We start from the raw sequence: 23,556 nt of genomic DNA, 5'->3' as shown, positions 1-23,556 counted from the left end.
TGCTTTATCAGTTTCGCGGCATTACAATTAATATCCGAAAATGTTTCGCTTTGATTATTCACTGTTGTGAATATTTGGTCTAATTCTAGAAGAATTCCTATCTTATCACAGTATTAGAAGCTTAAATAGAACATATAATTATTTAAGGGTTCGCGGTAACAAAACCCAGTCTAGGTTGACCTCGTTTGACATTTGTTGACTGATATTTGAGAAAAGACTACTGGATTTTGCCAAACTCGATACCAGATACTAGAATTTGGAGCTGCTTAGCAACAATCCTATCCCTTCAACTAAAAGGCGAAATCGCTAGGTCGAGAAAACATATTTGACGAAATGATGATAATGATTCGTATTTTGTTTTCGTTGGAATAAAATATTGAGTAATGCAACATAATGGAGCTTCAAGATTATATTCTCCAAAGAACGATAGGATTACAAGACTACAGTTTCGAAATAGAAGTTTGATTTATTTTTGTTTTGCGCCCAACAGCCAAAGTCATTAAAAGGACATAAGAGATTAAATAGGTAAAGGCATTTCGAAGTTTCCGAAGGAAAAACGCCGACCTATGATCAGAATAACATTCTACGTCTTTTCGATACTGTTTACCACAGACGCAATTCGCAAGGCATGTCTTCTAGACAATCTAATTAATAACCTGACGAAATCCGCAGTTTAATTAGGCAGTTCCTGATGAAATGTTTGATTTCGTTTGACCAGCAATGGGCAGACTGGCGTTATTGCTCCTCGTGATTGACAACTAGACTGACCTTATGTTATTGACCAATGACTTGAGTCTATTTGGTATTTCACTCAACTATGTTTTCCTTCCTGAAGTGATTGACACTAAAGACGAACGGCAAACAAACTAAACCTATTAGAATCTGCATTGGGTTCTCCGACTAGCCAAAACAATCCTCAAATTCCATATTTTGGCGAAGCAAATGAAATGTAGGTAATCAAACACTTCCTTCATGCTTACCAGGTCAGCGATTTTGTTTATCTTTAAAAAGTATGGATTCGCTAAGTCATTTAATCCCCTAGATTTACTTCCGATTCTGAAACACACGAAGAACAAAAGAATACGGCGATTGTTTGCTATTTGTGTATTGTAAAAGACTACACAGCAGAACTCCACTTCAGCTTTTTATGTCAATGAATACGAAAGATACGACCATGAAAACCAAACCCCTGTTCTCTTTGTTTGTTCCTTCTCCAGATGAGGTATGTTAAGATCCGGGGGGCGAAAAGTCGGAGTAAACGATCCAAATTGGCCTGTGGTCAAGTGTGTACCCTTGTGTCACCTAAATGGACAAACATTTGGCGATTATCGGACACGACGAGTGGTCATCTCTTAACTCGGAATACTAATGTGAACGAGAGCAGAGACCTATATAGGGATAGTCACATCATTATTCAAAGTAAACTCGAATTAACTTGTCAGAATGTTTGGATGGTAACATGTATAGATCGGAAGTGTGTACATAGTCTGTCCCCGTGGTGTCAATCTGTGATTAGTTTGGGCGGCGGGAGGTGGTGAATCGGGCTAATATTGATGTTTACTCCAAATATAGGTAAATATAACGATACACTCGAATCCGGAATAACCTTACGAGGGGATACACCATGTAACGACACTGCAAGATATTCAATGATAACAACACAATCTCATTCGATCGCACCGAATCTGTAGTCATTATGAGCACGAAATCTTTTAGTATCATACCAATAAACTATCATACCAATAAATCATTTTCTCGTAAATTTATTTCTTCGCGGAAGCCAGGTAGACATCAAAACAACCGCGAATCTTTCTCATTTTCTCAGAAATCGAGATATCGAGAGAGATTAGACCACGGCTGAGCTGATGTTTGATACAGTCGTAGGAATATCTCTCAAACCCGACCAAGCGTGCTATCGCAGCGTCTTCCATCATAAGCCTATTTACCTCATGGAAAACGTATAATGCTCGATATCAAAGTAACAACTCGGGTTTTATGTCAATATATCTGGCCCATTCACAGCACACACTATTAACCCTAGCGATGAGACGTTCTTTTATAGCAATGTGAAAGTATGGTGTATCTATAAGTACCTGGTGTTTGTCAATGTCCCGGCTGTTAACTCTTGCATCAACAACGTATGGAAGGAATGGTTCAGCCGCACAATTGTTGTCAATAGAAATGGTACTGTTAAAGAGGCGTACTCGATTCAACCACAGGCTTTCGACTTTTTATTTATAAAAACACCTTTGTTTGTGTAATACTGGACTCGGTATTACACATATTATATAGAGGCATCTGTGTAACTAGAGAAACAAAAGCCTGTGGTGCAAATTAGTCGACGGATATTGATTACTTAGCTCAGTTGATAGAGCCATTGACAAACAGTCAGGAGACCCGGGTTCGATTCATGGTCGTATCACATACTTCCTTGTTCTTCTACGCGTTGTTATGCTTTTATGGAAATGAAATTTAATTATAGTTGTGTCATTTTTCTTGTTCACAATAAAAACGTGATCTAGGTGGACTTTATATGAGTTTGTGGTCCGCCATGTTTAGCTGATCTCGTAAACAATGTACAGATGGTTAGGACGCAAGTAGTGTGTAAACCTTCTATAACTATATCGATAATGTACGACTATTTAAACATCTGAGGTGACTATCTCCCCAAAACCTGACGGAAAACTCGAGGCATTTGATAAATCGCTTATTTATGTTAATGAATATTGTGATAAAATGCACCGTCTTCGGCTGGTTAAAGTAGGTCACAGAGGTATCCCTTTGTAGTTGCAAACATTCAAGTAATACCTGTGCAATTTTGTATATATTAATGTTACATGGAGCCTATCTGTTTTTGTAACAAATCTTTAGCAAAATCATGGCGCAGCACTTGTTAATGTTCTCCTCGATAGCAATGTAAATATATGTGATATTAACAAGCCCAAATTATATATATATGATATTTCTATCCATGCGATCTCCGTTAATATCGTTACCCGGTTGTTGACATTTGGGTAAAGTTATCATCGTGACACTGCAGTTGTAATATTTAAATTGTAGCAATATTAAAATCTAACATCGGGTATCGTAAGCATCTTAACATGAATAAAAATGATATTAACATTTTAACAATTTCTTCATTTGATAGTTGATATCTCAGCTGACTAGATGTGGGTTTAGGTTTAAAATTTGTTACACGTCATATTTCAAATTATACTGTAGTCATTTAATAACGTGCCCGACTAAGGAGCTCAAGGAAGCCGTAGCACCTGGAGAACAAACCCCGACCTACGGTTGACCTACGTACATGGGTTAAGAATTCCCCAACTCAGAACACCTTCACCATTTGGCTCATTTTAACAGACGTGAACATCGGTGTCATCTTAAAAGTTTTTAAAGTCTCCTCAGTCACACGATTTCGTTGTATAAGGTCCCCCTAAGTGATTGACAGATCTTATTGTTTTGCGGCCCAGTCGAGTGAAATACGACAACCCACGTGTGTAATTTTCACCTCTAACATGTGTTTATCCGGCTCGGTTTTATATACCAGTTCAGTCCCCCGCTATGATATGCTAACCCTGGAGTGACATTAATGAGAATTAAATTGTAATATGCTTTGATTATACGCATTTATTTGCATGAATTTCTTACCAGAACTTATGTATTATCAAATCTCCGGACAGGAGGCGGACTTTATTTCCGGCTTCACACGAAACAACGTACACAAACACGTTGGCTAGACGCCGAATACCATTTGATGAGAAACCTATAATTAATATACAAATGTCTCTGATTTAATGTAATCGGAGCCAATCTACTTTTTATCTAACTCGGATAACACCAGGTAGTAATTTAGATTTTATATAAAAAAGGTTAGTAAAGAACTTTTTTATATGATTACTTTATATACGATAGTCAACAAAATGATGCGACGTGAATGAAACTTTGGGCCGTAACAAAGACTGAAAATAAAATTAAAATATTTGAATATTCTATATGATAATTTCAGTGGGGATTTTCTCCGGGTGATATGTGGCACTAAGCGCGGACAATACTATATATCATCATATTGTACAACACCGTATTCTTTCAACCACGTCATAAGTAATTCCGATAAGTGCACATACATTATTTATTCATATATTCACCTAATGCTATGATTGGAAATATGCCCGCTTCAAATACAGGTCACATATTCGTATAATGGCGTCCGTCAATATCCGGGAATTTGATACTCCGCGGTTCTGTATTGCGGTAATTGTCATTGGTTAAAAAGTCCGAAAAAAGACTTATCAATTGTGTCAGTGATCAGAGTCTATGGGGAAAACATATTAGTTTTGTTTACCTTTCATTCAGTACATTACACATATATGGTTTTTCAGCCAATTGAGAACGAACATTATCATTACTTTACAACAGAAAAGGGTTTGCTGCACAACAGAAAAAGTTCACGATCAATAAAACTTTGGCACCTGGCGTCAAATTGCTTTTACCGGGACTATATAGAGAGTAAACTCATAGATCAGGCCGAGTTAAATCGCTGTCAAAATTTGGACACGGCCGATACATTTATTTTCATGCTCAATCTTGGCCGTAATTTAGTGTGTATAGATAAATTACGAATTTGTATAGAAAAGTCGGAACGACAATGTAATGATGATTTAACAAAAGTAATATAGTGCATAAAGCCATTCAGGACTGTATCGTTTAGCGGTATTGGCTTCATAAATAATTTGATTCCAATTGATTTGTCATTATACGAACAAGGAAAATTGACTTGACAAAAAGGTATGAACTACATAAGTGCATTGACAGCTAACTACAGTGTAAGACCATATATATACTATTTCAATGGGTGGGACAACAGCGAAAACTATGAATTCACATCATTAAAACCAGTTTAAGTGTCTAAGTTACGATAATGAGACTTTAATAAATAGGTGTTGATGTAACAGTTTTGAGCCTGTCAATAATTTGGATTTGATACGAAAGCAATTTGATACATCAAACACAGTTTCTCTTTAACAAACGATCTGTTAATTTGTGTAACCGGAAGTACAAGGTCTTTGAGCCACAGTGGGCTTCATATAACTTTTAACCCAATCCTTTGCATCAATAAAATATGTTTAGACTAAACTAAGGAATAAATTAACCATACTATACTGGTATCATGTACTCTTAAAAAATTCCTCCATCAGCCCGTGTCCCAATTCCGCCCTCTAGGGGCGTCCCTTTGTCCCCGATTAGTTTGTCCCTATCTGTTCCTCTTTAACCCACGCTTCATTGAACATCTCTTATACACCGGTCTAATTTCTTCATCATTTCGACATTAGAATTTTCTGGGTGCAAAAGAAATCGTCAGTTTTGAATGGCTTGCTGGTTCTTTGACTGTGCCGGGTCCCTATAGTTGTGAAGAAGGGCTAATGTGGCGTAAGAGCTCTACCTACAGGGTGTGCGAGTCGATTCACATCCTGAATCCACTAAAATGTCGCCGTGTTTATTTTGCTGCATCACACCGCTACACATTAACCCAACCTGGCGCCCTGTTTGTGTCGACGACATCCCACAAAATGCCATCTCAGAGGGAGTGGATTTTTCCATTCAGCGTGAAAAATATGAATGTAAGGAATTTCCTGAATAGCTCTTTCTTTTCGTACGTGAATGCATATGAACAGTTCATTGGCATCGCCCTTGGTTTTTCAACAGTTTCTTCCTTCGCTGATATCTAGTAAATACGATGGTATAATTTGACAGGCAGGCGTTGCTTTGTGAGTTTTGTAGGTAAATGATAGAACTTAGATCATAGATCCGTGGAACCGGAAATTGACTGAGGTGTTCCGCATGCGATAGCGGTATCACCTGAACATCTCGGCACGCAAGGAGACGATAGACCGGGTAATTCAAAGTGTTGCGTTATCCGAGAACCAGGGGTTCAATACTTAGGTCTGTCAGTATAACATACGTTTTACACTTCGATAACACCGTATCTTTAATTCTACACACGGAGAAGTTTGAAGGTTCAACACAAACATCTACTCTAACGGCAGTATAACATCAGATAGCAGCTACAAGTGATAAACTGGCGCAATATCACACCGGGCGCAAAGGGCACGGGCACTGTGTGATTACGCAACATAGTCCACAAATATACCTGTTTACGTACATGGCAAAGGTGTAGTGCTACCTCCGAGGAATATTGCCATGTATATCTTAAATTGATCTTCAGATAAAAGCAAAGGATATTCAAGATTTGAAGGTTTTGATAAACTACGGCTTAGCTAGAAATACGCGGGAATTCGCCGGAAATGGCGCACGAATACACAACGCCCAATGCCTTGTCATCCCGTTTTCAACGTTGTTGGCATTGGAATTATGTTTTAATGTCTTTATTGATAGCGTTTGTTTATAACTTGAAAATTAGATTATAAATTTGTTTAGAAGACGTGTAAGTTTGATAAGACATATTCCCCAGAAGAAAACGTATTTAAAACACTTTTTTATGCTATAGTTTGCAGTTAAAACCGGCGCAGCAGAAACTATAAAGATAAAACCGTGTCTTAATGTCAAAGAAATAGGTTCTATAGCAAAAGCATGAAGCAAGCTCAACGATAACTTTAATGAGTTAAGACCTATTCTGCAGTATTAATTGAAATTCCATAGTTTTTGAAATAAATATTTCAATAAAAAGTGTTTATTGTAACCAACATGCTAACGTTATCGACCATCAGGGTTATTTGAGTTTCAATGCCACTCTGTACGAATCAGATAATTTGGTGTAAGTGTTTGGTTTAATATTAGGCAAGACGAGCGTGATACACCCTGAACAGATAATGCACTGTTTCGTTTTGTATCGCCATTGATGCTTAAATTACAACAGTGTATTAGGTCAGGGCATCCACCTGGTGACGTAAGATTGTATCTAGATAACTGTGTTTATAAATAGCGGATCGCAAAAAATATAATAAAAACATCCGGAGCGCACCGATGAGAAGCAAGCTGAGATCTTTGTCATTTCTGCTATTTAACACCGGAATAGACTGATTTTTACATAAATATGTCTTACGTGAGCTACGATGTGTACTGCAATACGAAAGTATTTCTTTCTGAATGGTAATAAGATATTTCTATTGCAGTCAGGCACGGTACAACTAGTAATACTTTGACAGTATCGGATGTACGTTCTCCTATCAAAATACAGAACATCCCTTTGGGACCTTGCCCAAAGACTTCTTTCCACTAAATATTACAGTAGAATTTTACTAAATATTCCATTTTCATAGATAAGAAAGTAGATTACCCATCAGTTCAATACAATATTTTTGTAAAGTATACTAATTTGACCGGATTGGTATCGTATGGGTCGATCATCTGTGACCAGATAGCTCAGCGGTAGATTATTCGGCTAGTATTCGGAGGTCCCGGAGTCGAGTCCCGGTCTGACCGCTACATTTTCTCCTCTCCTGTTACTCTACAATCAGGTTATCTCCCCTGATTTCGTTCAGAGTTTTTAGGACCAAATTTAGGACTTAGGTCATAAATCATAGATATCAAATGATATAGAGGAACTACGTACAATTATATCTGTAATTAATAAAGTAACAATTTTACATATCTCGTGTAAAGGAGTGTAGATTGACAGATATAGTGACTTTTGGTTAGCACTCTGCGCCCTCCGATTGCATATTTTCAAAACCAGACAAAACATCAGGCTTTGCGGCTTATACATAAACCATTTTGTCCGTGGGCAAATCAAAATAGAGCATCTTGTCTGTGTCAAGTTTGTCATAAAATGTAGATAATTTGAATATTGAAATAGGAAAAACTTGTATCATGTTTTGTTGAGTTTAGTTCGCTCCACAACGAAGCTATTTTTTCAAGGAGGGATTTCAGTTTGGGAACTGAACACGATCGAAATGTATAACGTCTGTAAACCACTGCCATAAACCAAACGTTGGTATTGAAGAGAGACGAAGAGAGATTAAAATCGAGTATTAAGATATGAATCAACACACACATCAAAGGAATTACAACAGTGATCATAGATTTCCTACAACTATAAGTCGCCATATTCATCACGTAGTTGTAAATAGCATACAAGCATAAATAAGACAGGAACCGTAAATAGTGCTGTCTACTTCCGAAATATTGGATCATCAGTAACTATCTGCAGAAGAAGTAGAGTTTGGTAGAATTTTATGAGTCTAGTATCGAATGTGCACTTTAAAAATTCACTCTTCATTAATAATATCTGTTTTGACAATATACGTATCAAATATTTTGTTTATGTGCGGCATGCAATCTCTGTTTCCTTTATGTCCCAGTCAGATAGTTTACTGATGGGATGAAGCAATGGGAAATAACTCTGATACTTCCGAACATCCACGTGGAACGGTTCCAGTTGCAAAGAAGACATGTAAGTCAAACAACTGAAAAAATGACAATAAACGACTATACCTACATAAGTGATAGCATATCACCTGTGCATGACCCGAAAAACGCGCTACATCAATGATTCCGAAAGGTCTAATTACAAGGTGGACATGTACATGTACGAATGTATATGCTAAGTTCTGACCTCCGTACTCTCTCGGGAGTTATTACAGATGGGTGGGGTGACATGCCGCACACCTCTAGGATAAATAAATATGGGTGGGAAACTGTTTTTATCACATGTATATTGCAATTTGCATATGCATCCACTTCACATGTGACCTGTAGTTAAAGAGACTGCAGCATCGAAACACATTATATAAAGTATAGACTGGTTGCAGTTTGGCTGTATTAAATTGTTTTCGGTTTTCTCTAATTATCTCACGCACAATAAGGACATTTTGTGACTCACCCTCTCCTTAACTCAGCAGAACTTGCCGTCATCTTACACATGGAACCCAAACCTTGTTTTACACCATGTGCATATGAGCCAAGTTCGGTGCAGTCGTTGGCGGCACAAGGGGAGATAACTGTCTGACGTGTATGGGGGTCTCGGCCTTATCAGTTACATGTGGTGTAACTGTTTAATCATCAGAGTAAAAAGGCGGAAATTAGTTTGTTTAATGTCTTCATGACAATGAGAAGAGCAACGCCATTGCTGCTCGATGTGTATCGTATCAAAACTTATTTTCACTTCTACAAAAACACGACCGTGTTATTTCACCCGCTGATACAGCAGCGTGCACTTGTATACGGCGTTGGTACTGTTATGTTTCAGCTACGGTATGTCAATTATGTGCGAAATATATACGTGTGTAGATTACAGTAATAGCTGAATAATCAGAACGACTGTTATCAATGAAAAATTATGTATATTTCATAATAAAACCGGGACATTTGCTAGTTTTCGTTTTTTTATCTACATCCTCACGGCATTTTGATAAAACCTGTCAAAGATGTCAGACATGAAATAAATATACACTTATATGATACAAATACTGGCAATTCATTTCAATAGTAGCATATTTTTGTGACGATGGTATCATCATGTTGATGCGTTGGTTTCTAAGCGTATTTGAAAAAGCGTAGTAAGTGCTAGTTTGTATTATCAAGTGGTATGAAACGATGGAATTGTAGCATAACGCAGAATAATAGAGCCACCTGCTTAAGCTATAAAGTATCATCTACAATTCAACTTAAAAATAAACAGGAGCTATCAATAGATTGACATGACTTATTTATAAACAAAGTTGGGCTTTGGTAAAATGTTGGTAAATTCGATTTAATTGCCCCGTTATGGTTTCTTCCAAATTTCGATCTATTTATTTCCGTGCGTTTCAAAAAGAAGCCTTATGTAATGACTTTCGATCGGTCAAGTATTCTATTTACCACTCTCGGTTAATACAACACACTCGAGTCGTTTTCGAATACTTTATCCTGATCTCAACAGAGAGCTAGATCAACAACTTTCGGTCATCATTTCCGGCTCAAAGAGCTTGAACTTCCGGTTAAGCAAATTAACAAGTGATTGTTTAAGAGGACAAAGTGTATAAAATCATTTTTTCACAAAATGAAAATATGATTGACATTTTGACTGGTCAATTAGGTGATAATAATTCAAATTGCTTCTCTCCAAGATATAATGATTTAGTCGGACTATTTCTACGTTTTGTAGTTCTGGTGTTGGCATGGTTTGACACCTGAACATGGTTCGACTACTGTAGTGTTGATGTTTCAGGGTCGACATGTTTAGTGTGTTTATGTCCCTGGGCCGACATGGTTCGACTCCTGTTGAAGTGTTGATGTCCATGGGCCGACATGGTTCGACCCCTGTAGAAGTGTTGATGTCCCTGGGTCGATTTGGTCAAACTTTTGTTATGATGGTGCTACGATCACAGTGACGGTAGACACGGGTACTTGTTCCCTGACAGACGGGTGTACAATACCCGGTATTATAGGCTTTAGAAACTAGATCTCCCACACAGAGCAACTACACAATGGGCATACACATGATACCTTCATTAATGACAGAGAAACTAGTCAGATATAATCGACAAAACACACGGAGGTCACAACCATTGTTTGACCAGGATGTTACACAAAAATTGAAATTAATATCCCTTTAAAAAGATTAACTTAATTGATTATCGTTAATTAAATCCTTGCGCTGTGTAATGATAAGTTAGCCTCCCCCTCCCCTGGGACAATACACCCCTCGGTGTTGGCCGTGATACCGGTGACATGGCAGTACCTGTCCCCTTACCTTTCACCATCCAAACTGTATTGAGCTGTTTAGGGCTATATTAATTTACGTGTCACCTGTCTAACGTGGCCAATTTGTAGCTAGATTTGTCACGCTACCCCCGTATACAAGCTGGCAGTGTTTTCTGACCCTAAAATAACATTTAGCGACGGAAATGGTACAGTGACCCCACATCTAGGCCAGATCGTGCAGATCTGTAATATATGCCAAACTTTCACTGGACAAAAGCCTGAATTTCGGAGAGAACAACACACCATGGCCTTGAATGACCGCGTGTCCACCTAACATTTATTCTGCGTGTCTATGTAACATTTATTAGACTTTGGAGCCTAATCATCTACTTAAAGACCGTGTAAAGTCGCAGTGTCGTAGAAGTAACTCCAAAAAATATCGAGGCCTCAATTAGGTTGTCTTTTGGATAGAAAAGAACTGAGTATACCAAAACTTTACCGGGCTTACTCTCAACACGGTCTGCTCAACATGAATGCAATTTTACGCTATGTGGGCCTTCTCAAAAATGTTATTTCGGGTAGAGAAATATACTTTATGTGATCGATACAGTTCAACATTTATAAAGATTAAAGTTGAATAAAGAGGAAAGGTTGAATAAGCGCGTCCGTATCTCAATCTTTCGAGAATATTCGTTTAATTTTTTGTGTTGCGATGCGATATTGTGAATCCGGAAATGGGGACGATATTGTAACTTCCGGTTATAAATTACACATACACTTATTTTGCACACAATATTGTCATGTTACTTTTTATTTGCGATTTTATTTGTATTGATATTAATTTTTGACCTTATTAATAAGCATCACTGACGAGTTCTATATAAGGACAATTTCAGTTCTTTCATTTTATGATGAATTCGTTATGACACTGCAGTTCGGTTCAGAAAGTACAACAACTTTATTCATTGGACCTTATCCACTTTTGGAGATTGATTGCAGCCATTTCGGGCGAGTTGGCACAAATGTTGAAAAATATTCTGAAAAGGTCATTAGAGACGGCAACCGTCACATATTTGGTGACAAGACGAACCAAGGTCATGACAACTCCAAATGGTGTCGTCTGCTCGAAATTTACATACTCACAGGTGCCCGAAATTTGTATATTTATTCCATAAAATGAAATAATTGTCTTCGGTTTCTAAACAATATGCCTAAGGACCTTTCCTTCATAGAAAACATACGGCATTTTTCCCCTGCGGCAATCTCGAACCGAGGTCAGATTTAACGACAAAATATTTGCATCATTTTTCGCAGATCTGAGGCTAACGTAACCAACTTACAATTAGTATTAATATCATAGCCTTATAACCACAAAAAATAAGAGTTTTCGGTACATTTGTGTGTTCCGGACGCGTGGTTACACAAAATCAGGACCATATCGTACGCGTCCTTAAAAGGGTTCCGGGTCACTGCACGCCGTACTACGTCATTTAGATCGCATCCACACATGGGCTGGTTCCCTTAGTATATTAAGATACAAAGACTATGATAATGATCATGGAAATCGATCCAAAGTTAACGGGAAATGATCCAAATTTTGTTTAATTTCACATATCCGAATATAATTTGAATATTCTAGCATTATAAGGATGCCGAAATAGCATTATGTTGTATTAAGAGCTGCCTTTTGGGAAAGCTCGCTCGCTAACTCGCTCAATCACTTATTCACTCGTTTAAATATATCATGTTAATGGGCATTCCTGTACACGAGTTGTATTAAGACATGTTTTAAGTCCTAAATACTTTGGTGTCATCGTATTTTACACACGCCACAACACGTGTTACTATATTTGAATTCTGAGTAGCAATGGCGGCAGTGATTGAAAGGTAACACATAGGATCACAGCCTTTATTTGTCATGTTTCACTTTGATCTCGCATAACTTCGAGCATTAAGCATTAAATCTATATTTGTAAACTTCTTAATTTGTATGTAAGATGATTTTAAAAGTCGTCCATCATTTCATCGTCTGCCGGTGTCGTCGGAAACAATGTGAATGCACCGTGGGTGGATATGAGTATTCATTATCATTCGTCAAAAATCGATAATGATATTAACTTATTTACATATTTTTAATAAACATTTGAAATATCTAAACACCGATTCAAAGCAATAGAATAATCCAAGTGTTTTACGTGGACGATCTTAAATGTAGATAAAGGGTAGACAGGGTCTGGCACACGCCCTAGACGAGTTCGGTGTCTCAGATGTTGAGGTATGTCATCATTCATCTCGGCTGATACATAACAAGGTATGTGCTCTAAATTGTACTGTGTCACTTCCAAGATATATTGTTCAACATTTGTGTTGTTTATAATTGCCGCAAATAACATTTTCGTACACAATGTAAACACATGAATATGCATGGTATGCATGAGTTCGCATTGGCGAATCCACCATGCGACAATACACAAAGCGAAGATCGACTGTGCGACAACGCGTCAATCAACATGCCATTCGAAGAGCGACAATGTGTTTATTTGCTCCCGAGTGAATACCAAAATAAAATTTCAGAAATCAGCGGTATATATGGTGAACACGGCTAAAGTTAATACGTTTACTATTCATATCGTTTTGGCATAAGTAGGAGATACAAATCATTCTGTATAATCTATTTTCGCAATACCGTGAATAGTAATCGGGTATTTGTATAATTGAATCCTCCCGTTTCTCTATAACATGAACATAAATCCACACATAGCAATATACACCCACAACTGTTTGTATACAACGGGCCCACTTAAACGCCATCAAATCGCTCCAATCCGTCAGTCCTGGCTCATTACAGTGATTTATTGGAAATCATCTCATAAGCACCACAAACATATATTAATTCTCGGGATCAAACAGACATTGAATTTATGTTGAAATAAAAATATATACCAGACAGAACGCCATTGTACGTTTACACAAAAGAACAGCGTTATCGTTGTGTAGCAGTCGATAATATCATCACCTTTCGTAGAATTCAATTTTTATTCGCATTAAACAGTACATGCATCTTATCTGTCATGTATGCTGATATACATATTAAGAATCTTTCCATCACTTGCCTTCCACTCTGGATCAAGAGTTCAAAATCTACGTTACATATTTGTTAGGTATAGACCCTTGACAGTATTTTTCTCCGGGAACTACGACTTTTCAAAGTCACGAGATCTTAATTGTAGTGTAAACATAAATATTTCTATTCTTTTCATGATACAATACCGTAATTTGTTGTTTTTTTTATTTTAATGTGATCACGTTTCAAAAATTATAACGTATCAAAGTCGCTAAAATGTTTGATATTATCAAACGTGATCATTGATAGTTTTGACAATGATGATTTCCGGTGTCAACAACAAGAAATGATTCAATGTCAATATATCAATTCATACAGCAGTATACGTATATTATATGATAACGAGGATGATGTGATATATTCATCCTTGCCGAGTCTGATTGGTAACCTTAGATGATTATTGACCGGATGTGAAGACATCAATTTCAATTATTCATGAAAAAAGACACGTGTCGTGCATTGACGAATCTGTCAATGTTGTGATAAGGTTACGTAGATAAACAATAACGTCATGTCGATAAACAAACCTCGCCACACCAAGAGCATGTCAACTGTCCGATTGATTTCTATTAAGACATCGCAGTGCTGACAGTCCACTAAAACGTTAGCATGTAAATAAATATATGGACATATCCTCTACCGGTTCATATAACCATTATATCGTCACCTGACACGTCAGTCGTCAATTGACCATGAAATAGACAACATTTGTCTGCAGACTGACAGCTCATTATGGCCGATAGAGCACCACGCCCCCTTTCTGGACATTACCGTCCGGTGACGTTAGTACTGAGCCGATGGCGACCCGGAATGGTCGATCCGGAGAGCCCGGAGGTCCCAATTGGCGGAAATTCCGTAAGTTGTAGGATAATTGTATATGAAGTCTGTTGCATAGCAGGGCGTCTCTCAGTATAATAATACACAGAAATACACGTCCCTTAGTGACAAACAAAGGGCGGTGGGTCCTTATACGACGAAACCTTAGGGAACACATACATCAAATGGAAGGTTTTGTCGACCCGCCCGATTCTATGCCCATCAGATACCTCTGTGCTTGGTTTATTACAATACCCCTACACAATGTTAGTTGTACACAACTTCCGACATCATCGCATTTTTCTCGTGAAAAATTACAAAACACAATTCAACCGCACATTTGTTAGAATTTAATTATCGTAAGTTCCCTTCCCGACTCCCTAATATCGATTACCACTAAATAAATCTTGTCGCTTCCATGAGTTCGCTCGAATGTTTTTAACTACATGGTAAGCCCCGGGGTTTGAGAGATTTTTAGGCCTGCTTGATCGACAGCACCAAGACCACGAAACAGACACACGACAGGCCTTGACTCACTCTGACACTCTGGCCAGGTGTTATTTATATAAACACATACTCAACCCTAGTTATAGATTAATAAACATAACACCCTAATCCAGCTGTATTAGAACTATTACATAACCCGACCCTGGTATTGCCGCCGCTGTAAGTTTCTACTGCTTATAGAACATACGTAAAATTGGCACGGGTATATATACTTAGTACTTAATCACAGTAATCTATGGAGAAGGCAAAGACGATCGTCGACAAGGAGCAAAAGCTATTCCAATTTTCAAAAAGAGAGCCTAATTGGTATTTTTGTTTGAAGGTCCTTTGTGAAATATTACCACAATTGTGTGTGTAACGGACCAACATAAGCTTTATTTAGGTTGATATATTCAGAATATGTTGTGTCGCTCACATCATTGACAAAATAGTTTTATGTGTCTATAACATCACTGACGAGACATTTTTAGTTTAGTTTGTTTAGTTTTACGTCCTATTAACAGCCAGGGTCATGTAAGGACGTGCCAGGTTTGTTGGTGGAGGAAAGCCGGAGTACCCGGAAAAAACCACCGGCCAGCGGTCAGTACCTGGCAACTGCCCCACATGGGATTCGAACCACGAGACATAGAATGATATACAACCTCTGTGACATCAATGACGATTCATAGAAAGACGAAATAGCTGTAAAAACAGCAAAGTAAACAATGTAGTGCTTTATATTTCTTATGTCTTTTGAAAATTCGGGCTATTTCAAATGACTATTAAACACTCATGTACCATTCTTCAGTCAGCTGTATCTGGAATTTGATATAACTCTGCGTACCTATGATTACAATTGTTAATCTGAAATTCTAATCTACCTGGAGATGTGGTACTACAGCGCGTGATCTACCTGTAAAAGAAGGCACACGGTGTCATAGCCTTCGTGACATAACACCATATACAGTTGACTAAATAAATAAACTACACAATTAGAAATATTTGCGGTTTTGTTTAGAAATGAAATGAAGAGGAATTGAAATCGTTCGCCTGGAGGACATTTTCTATCAAATACACACTCCTACGGTCAAAAGTATCGCCCTACCGCGGTACCGACTTGTCGGATGACGAGAGTTTTCTCACACTGGGTCGTGTATATTAGCAGTTACCAACATTTATAAATAAAGTTTCCCTTTCTTATATCTGGTAATACAAGAATGTTCATTGAATGCTATTTTCCTGATAATATCTTAAGACGATATGGAATTTGGTCAATAAATCTAGTTCATCAAACGAAAACTTATTCTCCGTCCGGAACTGTTGGTCCGTAAAATACCCGTAAACTATTGTTGACCAACTTCACTAATGTGTTTTTGAATTACAGTCAATATAAAAGTAAAGATGGCGGCGATAACACCCATTTAAGTTATATACATGTGGATTTCTGTGCGGGAATAGTTGTATACAGGTGTCTCAACACTTTCCCATGCAATCAATCCATGTTACGAGGTAATATAGGTACCAATGACCTTAACACCTTGTGACCTTCACCTTCACCAGGGTAGTGTTCAGTCAAAATATCTATACGTATACATATATTCACGATGAAGTAATCTTCGCGAACTGAAAAGTACCCGCGAATACGACTGGATGGAGTATTGAGGCGCTGCGGTGAACGTTTGAATGAGTTAATGAAGCCGTGGAAACAGAATTGTGCTATGACCTTACAAATCAAGAAGTGATAACATTCGTTGTGTTATCGTTTAGAAACATGTTCTTTTGAGCATGTAACATTGAACACACGTGAGGCCGCCTTGCACAAAACGCCATATGTTTTATGTCCATATAGGGAAATCGGGTCTTGGCTAAAGTACAGTCACGTCGTTGGGGCAACGGACAAAGTTTTTTTGTAATCTTCGGGCCAAATTGTAACAACATCAAACAAACTTCTGTTCATATATAAATTGCTTGATCGAACATTGTGAATTTTAACACGTTCTTATGTCTATTCGGCTTATGAACACAGTTACGGTGTTCTAATCCTGTTACGTGAACGATGTGGTTTGTATGTCTGACTATGTACACTGAGCACGCGACATCGCGCAAATATACAGAAATTAACAAGCGCTACCTACTCCCCCCGAATTCCCCTTTATGTTTTTGGGTGTAACGTTTATGAAGCCTGGTTTGAATCCAACTGATCCTTTTCATACAAAATTTCAATCAGCTTTACAAATACGCTTACATAAGTCGCCGGGCATATTTTCACCAATATGAATATCTGCTTTATCACAAGCACGTTGACTGGGCATGGTTTTCAATTGCGCGATACAGATCGTCTTAAATCTCATACAATGCTACGAATCCGTTTGAAGTCTCATTCCCTTTAAGAAACCTTTCCGTCAATGCCTTTTTGAGTTTATGATATCAATATTATGAATATTGAAAAAAAAATAAACAGAAAATAATATCTTTGGGAAAAGTGCGATGTCAATCTGAAAGTTCGTGTAATGTCGTTAACAATTTGCTCATCTTGCAGTTGGTGCATTGCTGACGCCTTCACATGATCATTTGATAGTTTTTAATAGATTGCAAAACTTTTTGTATCAATCTGAGCTTCAGATTGTTTTAAGAATGAAGAAAATGCAATATGACCACAGATATTTTAGTATTGGACATGTGTTTCCTGCAGTAGCACCACTAAGTCAAAGTCAGTGCCATACCCATATCATGAAACGGAAAATATTTCTAGTCCTAGCTTCATCAACTTTCCTTAACTTCACCTTACTTCAAGGATTTTTCTTAACTTAAAATTCTTACATATTAAGAAAGCATTACAGAAACCTCATTAAGAAAAACCAAAAGGCAAAGAACTTTTCTTAACGTTTGTTATGGTTTCTTATTCGGAAAATAGCTATAGGGTCTGCTCAGGTATAATTTTACAGTTGTTTTTTACATACTGGTATAATTTACCTAATCTTTGTTTCTATATAGATATTATAATACCTAATATAAGTAGTTTACTATTTATTTGCCGTTCCTTTGACGGTTAGGTCTAGACAGATTAAATCCAATCTGAAGGTTTAAACTGTAATAATTTTTATACATTATACAGTGTAAACCTAGTTGAACGAGAAGAATTAAAATCTCTTTAATGTACATAGTATATTCAAAACTGATACACATTTGTTTGTATTGTTAACTGTTATCCGTTGAACAACCACGGGCGATATTTCAGTATCTTTATGGTATTACTCACTTTCCAATCGGAAGTTGTGATAATCCCAAGGAGCATAGTCGGAATCTCGTTTTGATAATTAACTTTTTTTCCCCTATTTATAGAAACTGACACACGTGTTGAATGGTCAGTTCTAGTCCCACGTCTTTCTAAATTAATCTCGAATTTGAAAATTAGCTATTAATTTTTGAAACTAAATATTTATCAACAAAATAGAACTGGCCGTAGGGAGGTATTAATCTATGACCCGCGCTGGCATTGCCCTTCCCCGCGTGGGGCCAAGACCTAGTACAAATAGAGAATTCAAGGGAATGATAAGGACCACATACGTCACCTAATTTAGAACACGGAGAACGGACACGGTGACCCCGGAAAATGTATCTTTGATGGCTTGCGATATGTGAAATAGTTCTTAATCGTGGGTTTTAAATTAACCACTTCAATGGAATTATAAGATTTTACATTTGTGAATAATATCGTGATTATTGTATTTTTCTTTACACGACAAACAATGGTGTACCAATTTCTTTTCTTTTACTACCTCTTTTTGTGAATCTACTAGTACATTGATACCATTTACGTCCGAATAGATAACCAATGCAGACTATTATATATACTTGGATATTTTTATAATGCTTTTAAATTTATAATGTGTATATAGACCAAATGAGATTATTTCTATTCTTAATAATATCATTTAATTCAAGTGTTATTGAATATTTTATGATATCATATATCTCTTGATAAAGAAATGAACCGGCTGCATGGATGAAGTTCTCAAGGCATACTTGAAAAAAAAATTAATGAAAATTTCAATTTTGCTTTTTTGAGAATTTGAATAGACAACGTAGTGCGTATCTATATGCCACTACTTGGTACATTTTTATACAACACATACACAATGGGCGCGCTGCTTTGATGGTGAATCTGATTAGATCGTGTTCTGTCGAGAGAACAGTCAGGTAATTTATATGTATGTATTAACTTAAATGTCATACTTGTGAAATTTTTACCTGTAAAAGTAAAATGAAGACTGCACTTGAGTTAGCTATTGACATTCTCAGATACAAACCTCGACTGTAGAAATATCTTTACAGGTACGCTACTTTTTAATCAAGGTTTTGTGAAACGGCACAATTACCGAAGGTAACAACAGAGAAATTTACACCTGTTAAAAGTTTACACTCCTTTTTATTATAACCCTGATAATTTTATCTATCAACTCAAGTGCACTGCTTTAATACCGGAATGACTTATAAAAACACATACATCTACAATTAGTCAGCTTCAGCGGAGTTTAAACGTCGACATTAATTTGTGCAGAATTAGAAATGCATTCTTTGTAAACATGTGCAGTAATTAATGCGATTTATAACCCAAAGCCGTCACAGAGTTCCGGAATATTTTTGTCTGGGATTCTGTCAATGGTACGGTAAATCAAACAAGACTTGAATAGAATACAACCTTGATCCGTCCAATTTTATCAGTGATCGGGAGAAACACGACTAAATGAAAAGTGACAGTTGGGGTTGTTTTTTCTGAGTGTCTTAGTTTTTATTATTTACTTACGTAGTTTAGCTCAAGTATATTCTTAGTTATAAGGAGAACTTGGGAGAGCATGTGTATTCTTTATAGTAAAAAAATACCCATACGCTGTCATCGGGATTATATATACTGCAATCAATTACAGTGGTATCTTGATTTATAGTTGTGCAATAGACATTTCGGATTTTGATTTCAATATCCCACAGGATATCGATGTCATTCTTTGGTGAATCGTTGTGACTAGCCTAGTGATCCCAGGACGGGTTAGGGGCCAGCGGGCCAATTGTACCCCGGTCAATATTAGTTTTGTAGAAGATTACTGTTATAAATAACATAGGATTCGATTTCAAATAATCTGATATGATATCCTCGGACAGGCGGAAAAGGTCACGTCGAGATTACAATTTTGTCAGGGACTTTTATTGTTGACATCGATTATGTACCTGTGTTTTTTCAGAGCCGGGGTTACGAAATAGTATACTCACAATGTCTCACATGTTAGGAAAATATTATTTCATTATCGGTGTAAAAATCAAGATTACTCCGATGTGCTACTAAATATACTCAGTAACCTGCATTTTAGGGATAATATCATATATCCATTATATCCAGAGTGAATATTTTTCCGGACTTTAATTATTCCCCGAGGTTTCATCACTTTGGTGTAATGTTTATGAATAGCAGCAAATACCATGAAAATGTTCACTCATTAACAATGATAACAGATCATGTTGTATAAATCTTATTCAAGTTTTCATCTTCCGAATGATCATTTATTTTAAATTGCAGATCTTATTTACAAAAAACTCTCATTTCATATATCTTATTATCATTATAAATTAGCCAATAGTTTCATCTGACTGTTGAAATTATAATTCGTTAGGCATTTTCCCAGGACGAGTTGTTTATTTAATTTGAATTTGGGATAGAATGAAGCAGTGGTATATAGCTCGTGGGAGGAAGATTTAAGTGGTAAACAATACGTATATTTGTTGTACACTTCCCTGTAACTCTCCAGAGCTCTGACTAATTTCCTATTTCTCGGTCTGCACGTACATTATAAACCACTTACGTAACATATACATCTTATAAACATTAGTATTACTTAAATTAGTATTTATGTTAATTAAACCTTACCTGTGTATATTTCACCTGGCGTATATTTGCCTTCTGATGGTAAATCCTTAATTAATATTTGAAATCCTCCCGAACCTGCAGCTTTAGGGGCAACAGTATGTATTGGTAGCCTTGAACACACGTCCAGGTTCGACCGTGCATGTGCAGGTGCGTAATATCCAATTAACACACACGTAATTAGTAAACAATTATTGAAGGTACTAAACCCCTTCATAGTGGTAATAATTATCCACTAGGAACACAAATTAACACCAAATCGAAACTGTTGTAAATTTCACATCGAGATATAGATGTATGTTCCTCCTGTAGTTTAAAACACACAAAATTAAAACTTCACATAATCACACTGCGCTCCAGGTACGGTATTTCCCACACTGCTATGAAGTTATACGTTAGAAAACATGTGTACAGTAATTTCAGGCCGAACTCACCGCTGTTACCTTATGCCGTTTCATTGGTTGCCCGCCTGACGTTAACTCCGCCCACAACGATATCGCGTGCTTTTTTTTACCAAACAATATACATTGATAGTATGCATATCATATATACACAGCTGAAGCTGGCATAGTTGGCGAGTGGTGTTTGTGATTACAAAGGAAAACTTTAGTACGTAATTCAGCTGTCCAACTCTAAGTATACATGAGCTCAGCCTCCGGAGAGGCACGTGGTGATATAAGTAACGTTACAACTTACCTGTGTGTACAGGTGTGTAACTTACCTTTTAATTCTGGCCCACTTTAAAATGACTATCTATACAGTGCAGATTATTATAACAATCGGTGATCTCGGATTAAAAGCGAGTTAAAATGAGATGTCTAAACTTAATTGAGAGGTTTTTTTCGTATGACCCAGTTGTAATGATGACATTAGGAAATAATAAGTAAAAACAAACCTGTAAATTTGTCTAGTTAAAACTCAGTTCATTACTTAAAATAGCTTCCAGAATTTAGTTGAACATATTGTAATCCCTTAAAATTAAGCGCTCGTCCCTGTGCGGAAGGCTCTGGATTCTGTCCCATCATAGTTTATAAAAGTGGTAACTTTTCTGTCCCTGCTTTGTGCCCAGCATACAAGGATTGGGACGACTAGATTATCAAGCTGTCAAACAATACGTGTATGTGAAATAATCAAATCAAAGTACTTTCACTAAACAGGCTATTCATTATAGAATTCTCTTGTAAAATAAAATTAGAACAAAACTCAAAGTTCCCGGAAGTTCATAGTTAACGAACGTATTCATTGACTTTTTCCCAGTTTTTTTCTGGTTAGAAAGCATGGTATGTTTGTCTGATGAAGGTGACAGGGTACAAATCATTCTAGTCATCGAAACATCAAACAAAATAGAAATATCCACTGGTTGTGAATAATAGCATTAAATAAAACAATAAATTATACAATTATATATTTAAGGACTCCAATATGCTTTTGTAGCTTTTAATGTCTTGGATGAGATTAATATATTAAGTATTTTCGTTGCTGGCAATACTTAAGATAGTTGAAGCAATATAACAGTTCTATTATACACGGTAAAGAGCGAATCTTTGGCAGTGGTTTTATATGGGTTGTATAGCATCTGTATAAATATTAGAAATGTGCATTTCAATGCTATGACAGTGACATCACGTAATTACCCCGGTACTTAGTGGTGAGGCCCATAAAGAATTAACATATATTTCTATACACGCCATTCTAGTATGACGTAATGGAGTAATTAAAGCATGACCCCACTTACCTATAAACTGGTTAATTACTATTGTACTTGGTAACTTCTCTCTTCATTCTAGCACAAACAAGAAATCAATTAACCATTCCACTCGATACTGCTACTTTTCAGGAAAAAAAAAACATTTAGAAAATTAATGAGTCTATAAATAGACATGGAAACAACAATAAAAATTGACGAATTCATTGTTTTCCCTTATTTGCTTAAAGTAGAGGTATCGCATATTTAGCGCAATAATTCAGACTGTAAATTACTTTACAAAGTTGATGTTAACACAAAATGCTAATGCAAAACAAGTCCAGGTTGATATTATAGAAAATTTTCAAAAGAAGAAATTAAATATCTTATAACCAGCTAAATTAGTTTTGGGAGACGACGGTATATGTCTTCATATGAAAGCACTCCTACTTTACATAGTTATAGTGCAAGTTCACTGATCTATTCTACTGAAGGCATGCACACAACCCGGTCATATTTTTAATACTGACACCGTATATTTGGTTTATAAATCTGAACGCCCTACATTCATGGTCACTTAATGACGGCCTGCTGTCTGTTTGATGTTCTGTGTGTGCTAGGTGCGTGTGTGTTGTGAGGCTGCGGTATATTTGTGTTGAGTCTTCTTGTAATAGTGTCATTCTTATCCTTTTTATAGTTCTATCTCACTGAAGCTTGTCATCGAAGACACCGAACAGCACACCCTATCGAGTCTCATGATACTGACAACAGGCAAACCAACATTAGTAAGAACAAAAAAAAAATCACCTTTTATAGACAAGTGAGTCTTGGCGTGGGGGGGGGGGGAGGTGGGGCAAAATCTAGAGAATACCTCACAAAAGCGAA

At 36.8% G+C, this 23,556-nt stretch overlaps 1 protein-coding gene across 3 annotated transcripts in view; it reads right to left on the bottom strand.

Annotated features, from left to right (window-relative positions):
• LOC138324435 (spondin-1-like) overlaps positions 1–21,401 on the bottom strand; it is an 82,246-nt gene extending 60,845 nt beyond the window's left edge. For 2 of the 3 annotated variants that reach the window (XM_069269504.1, XM_069269515.1), the window contains exon 1: positions 20,991–21,401. In XM_069269504.1, coding sequence (XP_069125605.1) covers positions 20,991–21,204 — 214 coding nt within the window. In that variant the 5' untranslated portion in view covers positions 21,205–21,401. The remainder of the gene's footprint in view (positions 1–20,990) is intronic. The other variant, XM_069269510.1, reaches the window with a different exon arrangement.
• Between the last annotated feature and the right edge of the window lie 2,155 nt (positions 21,402–23,556).

Source organism: Argopecten irradians, chromosome 1, assembly GCF_041381155.1.
Source record: "Argopecten irradians isolate NY chromosome 1, Ai_NY, whole genome shotgun sequence".
NCBI classification, from domain to species: domain Eukaryota; kingdom Metazoa; phylum Mollusca; class Bivalvia; order Pectinida; family Pectinidae; genus Argopecten; species Argopecten irradians.
Note: the sequence above shows the minus strand (reverse complement) of the source record. Positions and strands in the feature narration are given on the sequence as shown.